This window comes from Sinocyclocheilus anshuiensis, unplaced genomic scaffold, assembly GCF_001515605.1.
Source record: "Sinocyclocheilus anshuiensis isolate Anshui unplaced genomic scaffold, SAMN03320099.WGS_v1.1 scaffold1823, whole genome shotgun sequence".
Taxonomy (NCBI): domain Eukaryota; kingdom Metazoa; phylum Chordata; class Actinopteri; order Cypriniformes; family Cyprinidae; genus Sinocyclocheilus; species Sinocyclocheilus anshuiensis.
The window spans coordinates 345454-351325 of NW_015549711.1; the positions used below are offsets into that span (position 1 = coordinate 345454).

The 5872-nt window shown below is 37.2% G+C and overlaps 1 protein-coding gene across 1 annotated transcript in view; it reads right to left on the reverse strand.

The window, feature by feature from the left end:
- adam19a (ADAM metallopeptidase domain 19a) overlaps nucleotides 1-5872 on the reverse strand; it is a 104521-nt gene that overhangs the window by 498 nt on the left and 98151 nt on the right. The window contains exon 23 of the mRNA XM_016450114.1: nucleotides 2730-3316. Within this exon, the coding sequence (XP_016305600.1) occupies nucleotides 3265-3316 (52 nt within the window). The 3' untranslated portion in view covers nucleotides 2730-3264. The remainder of the gene's footprint in view (nucleotides 1-2729; nucleotides 3317-5872) is intronic.

Genomic DNA, 5872 nt, shown 5'->3' on the forward strand with positions numbered 1-5872 from the left:
TGAAGCTCTTTTATTTGCCGTCAAACGGTTGACCACTGCCGTGTGTGTATCCTGTCGCAAAATGCGGCGAAAATAATGTGATCAAGGTGTTTACATGTCTTTACTGCACTTCAGTAATGCGACTAAAATAGCAATAGGCCTACTCCACATGTCTCCACATGCATTAACTAATGTTAAATAATTGAATCATATTGTGAAAAAGAAAGAATATATTTTAATAGGCCTATTTATTTAATAGATTTTCAGCTAGAAAATAAAATAACACAAATTAGGTTTTAACCATTGTATTATTGAAAGTTCCCTGTTCATTGAAAGTGTCATACAGTAAATGTCTTTTTATTTTTTTAACATAACATTAAATCACACCGACTGCACAAGCATTTTTAGTGTCCTGTTTTATTAAAGAGGGAATAGGTGCTGATATTGAGAGTGGGTGATTCAGTCCTATTTTCTACTACACTGCTCGATTTCTTCTCCTGACTTAACAGCTCCTTTACCTTTTCCTACATAATTAATCACACACCATCTCCCATAGACATGAGAGGGATGGACTCAGGGCATGTAGGAGAGTGAGAAACAAAATTTAATTAAAACCAATACAATGCAATGTACACGAGCACAGCGTGAGAAGTGCCTGCTCAGCAGACTGAATATGGCCACGACACTGAGCAGGATTCATTTCAAGTAAAAACAAAAATTGAAGCGGAAAGGCTGCTCGTCAATTTAGAGCGATGAGTGTTTCTGCTGACAGCAGAGTTTCAGTTCCTCCCTGCCCTAAAATGTACCAGCCGCAGCTGTCAGTGGAGCTTTATCGGTCCATATGAGGGGGTGAGGCAGGTCTTGTTAAATAATTGAATCATATTGAGAAAAAGAAAGAATATATATATATATTTTAATAGGCCTATTTATTTAATAGATTTTTAGCTAGAAAATAAAATAACACAAACTAGGTTTTAACCATTGTATTATTGAAAGTTCCCTGTTCATTGAAAGTGTCATACAGTAAATGTCTTTTTATTTTTTTAACATAACATTAAATCACACCGACTGCACAAGCATTTTTAGTGTCCTGTTTTATTAAAGAGGGAATAGGTGCTGATATTGAGAGTGGGTGATTCAGTCCTATTTTCTACTACACTGCTCGATTTCTTCTCCTGACTTAACAGCTCCTTTACCTTTTCCTACATAATTAATCACACACCATCTCCCATAGACATGAGAGGGATGGACTCAGGGCATGTAGGAGAGTGAGAAACAAAATTTAATTAAAACCAATACAATGCAATGTACACGAGCACAGCGTGAGAAGTGCCTGCTCAGCAGACTGAATATGGCCACGACACTGAGCAGGATTCATTTCAAGTAAAAACAAAAATTGAAGCGGAAAGGCTGCTCGTCAATTTAGAGCGATGAGTGTTTCTGCTGACAGCAGAGTTTCAGTTCCTCCCTGCCCTAAAATGTACCAGCCGCAGCTGTCAGTGGAGCTTTATCGGTCCATATGAGGGGGTGAGGCAGGTCTGATTGTGTGTAATGAGCTGCAAATCAAACAGAAGCCTCTCTAAGGTCTGACTGTGTGTAATGAGCTGCAAATCAAACAGAAGCCTCTCTAGGGTTTGAGATTCAGTTGTAGAGAGCCACCGTTTCATGTAGGTGGGGTCATGTGGTACTACAATCCAGCAGCGCTTCACTTGAACATCTTAGAGCTCAAAACCTCACAGGTTAGCTCAGCTGTTATAAATTTTTCACATCTGAAAGAAATTTTAAATACGCTTTTCAAGGCCAAACTCTGCTGTAGCCAGGTCCGAAAAAGATGTTTCCACCAGTCGTGGGACATTATAAATGGTTTCTTCTGTCATTAAAATCATACATTCTACATTAATTTCTGTTATAAAGATAGGGAAATATGCATTCCAAATCATCAAATTGTGATGACTACAAAACAGACTTGCTGTACTTCAGCAATAAAGATTAACTAGGACTTCATGATTTACAAAAATGTACAATGATAATGATTCCATACAAGTTATGCTGAGTTTAAGAGAATGCATTGATTGGTAAGATACGCAAGTGGTTCATTTGAGACATTATCACTTTTCCAATGCTATTTCACGACAAGTTTGCACGTATTTTATGAGGTGGCTCCTACGAATTCACCACCTCGTAAAATATGTACAATTTTTCACAAATCATATGAATTCATATGAGGTCATACAAATTTGTATGATTTGGGAAAAATCGTACGAGATGGCAAATTCTTAGGAATTTGTACGAATGACCACCCCTAAACCTAGCCCTCACAGAAATCGTACAAAATCGTGAAAGGGAGGTCATCTGAATTAGCCACCTCGTAAAATATGTACAAATTGCCATGAGATTGGGTTGCACTTTTCACAGGAAAAGCACATGAATTTTATTTTTGTTTGTTTTTTAATAAGCCCGTTTAAAAATTTGAACAAAAAGACACGTTTATGGACTAAATCTAAACACTAAATTAGTCTTTAGTGACAGGTTTTCATAGTAGTCTAATGTAAGACTAAACCTAGTCTTTGTTCAGGAAACCAGTTTTAAATTATAAACGGTTTTAAAATACCAATACCATTTAGATAACTTGTTTGTCATTGTTTTTGCATCAGTTTTGCACAGAAATTACACACTTAATCTTTAGTTTTTTTAATTACAACATTATTCCTTTTTACAACCATTATTCTCATATAGAATTCACTGTTCACTGCAAATCTCTGTTGATTTTAACCTGATGTAAAGAATTAGACCTGATGTAAAGTCTGCCATAAAGTGTGGACATGGTGTCTTTACTAAAAAGGTATAACATATTTTATGTACCAAACGCAAAATCACATACAGCACAGTACAACAAATGAAACAATTGAGGCATTAAACAAAACAACATCTTTGGCACTTGACAAATAGATGATAGTCAAACAAAAAATGTAAACAAGACAGATGCATAACATTAAAAAGCAACAACAATTAAGTACAAAAAATTGCAAGGCGATAAAAAGTCAAGTTTTGGCAATGTGATGGTCTATCCAAAACGTTCTCAGTCTGCATGTTTTTCATGCAAAACCGCGTCATCTCTGCTGTGCCCGGCTGTATTTGAGCGCCGGTTTGCGAGGCCTCATCCAGGGCCCTAGCACCATGCTCTTCCATCCCTTGTGAGACAGCTCACTATAGTACCAGTCGCCAAGGGTCCTTATTTAGTGCAAATAGGCTGGCTGCAGTCTTTAAAAATGAATTCTGCAAGCGTCATTTTCGGAAAGCGGATGGAACTATGAGTGGTTTGGGTCCTGAAACAGGTCTGAAAGAAAGAATAATATCGGTTAGATATACACTAGAAATTTTATGCAAGTCGTCTGCTGTACTGTTATAACAATCTCACTGATTTACAGAAATATCACACATTTGTCTTATTTCTGGTCATATAAAACAACAACCTTGAGTTCCTCCTAAAGTGTGTGAGCTCCATATTCTCCCTATATTCATATTATATAAGATTTTGTCTAAACGTTCAATAAAAAAAAGATTTCTGACTATTAGTTTATACGTCAGGCTTTGCAGGGTTAAAACTGTTGTAAAAGCAGAAAGATCTCTCAAGATCCTTCAATTTAAAGACTTTACACTGTTAAATGAATGTTTTTCCAAGGTTGACCATCACTTTAAATGAACCGCTTATACCTTTCTTTTTGTGTGAAAAACCACAATATAAACATGATATCCTGCTGAGCCTGTCAAAATGAAATGCAGTTTTCAGCATATACAGTGAAATCCTCAGAGTCTCACCGGTATCTGTTGAAAATGAATGTGTCTTTTTATCACAACATAATACTAAGATGCTGCTGCCACTGGGAAGCTACGAACAGATTTATCTTCACAAGCTGAGATTCGGTTGTTCTTAGATTGGAGGAGCATTTAATGCTGGAGACAAGCAGAAACGAGGCCTGGATGTATGTAGGTGCAGTTATTTCTTCAAATAAGTGCTAGACGGCTGCGTTTGAGAACTGATAGCGGACTAGCATTGATGTGAAGACTCGAGGAGAGAAAAGCAGATTTAAACTTGAAAAATTCACTTCTTACAAGATTCCATTGGGGCATTTGTAATTTCCCATAAAACCTACTACTGTGTAGACCTTTTTCCTGAGTAAACGATGAGCGCCACCATTACGAATTCTAACTTCCGATTGGATGCTCTTCTTTTCTGGTCTCCATAGGAACCCATTCAAATAGCGCCCATCTGTTTTTAATGTAGCTTACGTTGGCCGCTTCGTGTCATCTACACACTCATTTAACTTTGAGGAGTGAGGCACTGACAAATGATGGTCATTGCGACACTGTAAAGTGATGGCGCTATGGAGCCATGTGCTTTATAAAAACATTTTAATAGGTAGGTTCAACATTAGATTATCAGCTACGTATAGATATATACGCTAATTTGGTTAGAAACACTGGAGACTGGAAATGTAAAGCATCCTTCCAGTTAAGAGTCAGATGTGACTTCAGGAAAAACGTCTATATGAATGAGTAAAACCCAGTCCAAATGTTTGATGTGTTGTCCTATATTTACTGCATTCAAGAACAGGTAGTGAGGTGAAAAGAATCCCATAAAATATCCAAACCGCCCGCTTCACCACCCACTGTTCGGCATGCTTATTTGTATCTAACATTGCCTCTGATCCGTTTGGTCTGGCAAAGAAAAACAAAGCATTAAATAATTAGAGCAGACAGACTCTCATTCATTAGGACTGCCTTTCTTATTGGGGAGTAACTGTTCAGTCAACTGCTACAGTCAGTATGCTAATCAGCTAATGATTTCACAATTTACATATTTTGGTGTGAGAATAAGCCACAAATAGTGAGTGGAAAAGACAATTCAGAAAATTCTTAAAAAATTCAGTACATACTACTGAATTGAGGAGACTCCCCACTTTCATGTTAAGCGCTTTGAGTACCCAGAAAAGCGCTATATAAATGTTACTAATTATTTATTATTATTATTTATTATTACTGTTGTCACCAACCTGGACAGCTTTAACCCTGACATTCATTAGCTCCACCCAACAGGAAGTCAGCCATTTTGGATTTTGTGAAAAGGGCATGCAGTGAACTTCTAAATACTCCTCCTTGGGGATTTGTGTGATTGTCATTAAACTTGGTAAACATGATGCCAAGACAATAGGTATGTTTACATTCACTAATTTTGTTAATCCAAATCAATTCAATATGATTTTAGATTCTCAAATTCTGTTTACATGAAACGTATACATTGCAATTCAATTAACATTTTCGTTCTCATGTGCATTCTGTATTCAAACGAAACTTTAGCGCATAAGCAAGGACCCTGTCAATACCGTCACAACATTTTTGGAGTTAACATCAGCATTGTATTACTGCCTTGATGACAAAGGGAAAGCTGACAAATATATCAGAAGGGTTACATGGGCAATTACATAAGCAAGTAAATATTCAGTCTCTTCCACTGACCAGTTTGTAAGATGTAAATAGTCTTCAGACTTATGTGCCCTGTAGCGAATCAGCTCATGGGGAAATATGAATAATTAATCATAACTAGTTATAATTAATTATACATATTTAGATCCGCTGTAGATATTTACTTGAGAGTCAGAGAATCTTGATGAATGGAAAAGTTGAGGCCGAAGGCCTGGCACAAACTTAGGGTGTCCTGGAGCGTTCTAGCTCACATTTTCATCTTCTCAGAATCCAACCAAACCGCAGACTAGAGGCGGGTCACTGAAGTGAGGCCTTTAAGGTCTGAGAAGATTCACGCCTCTCAAGATGGGCTTGTCCAATGAGAAAGGCTGAAATCCCAAGCGGGAGTTTGGAAATACTGGGGAGTTTT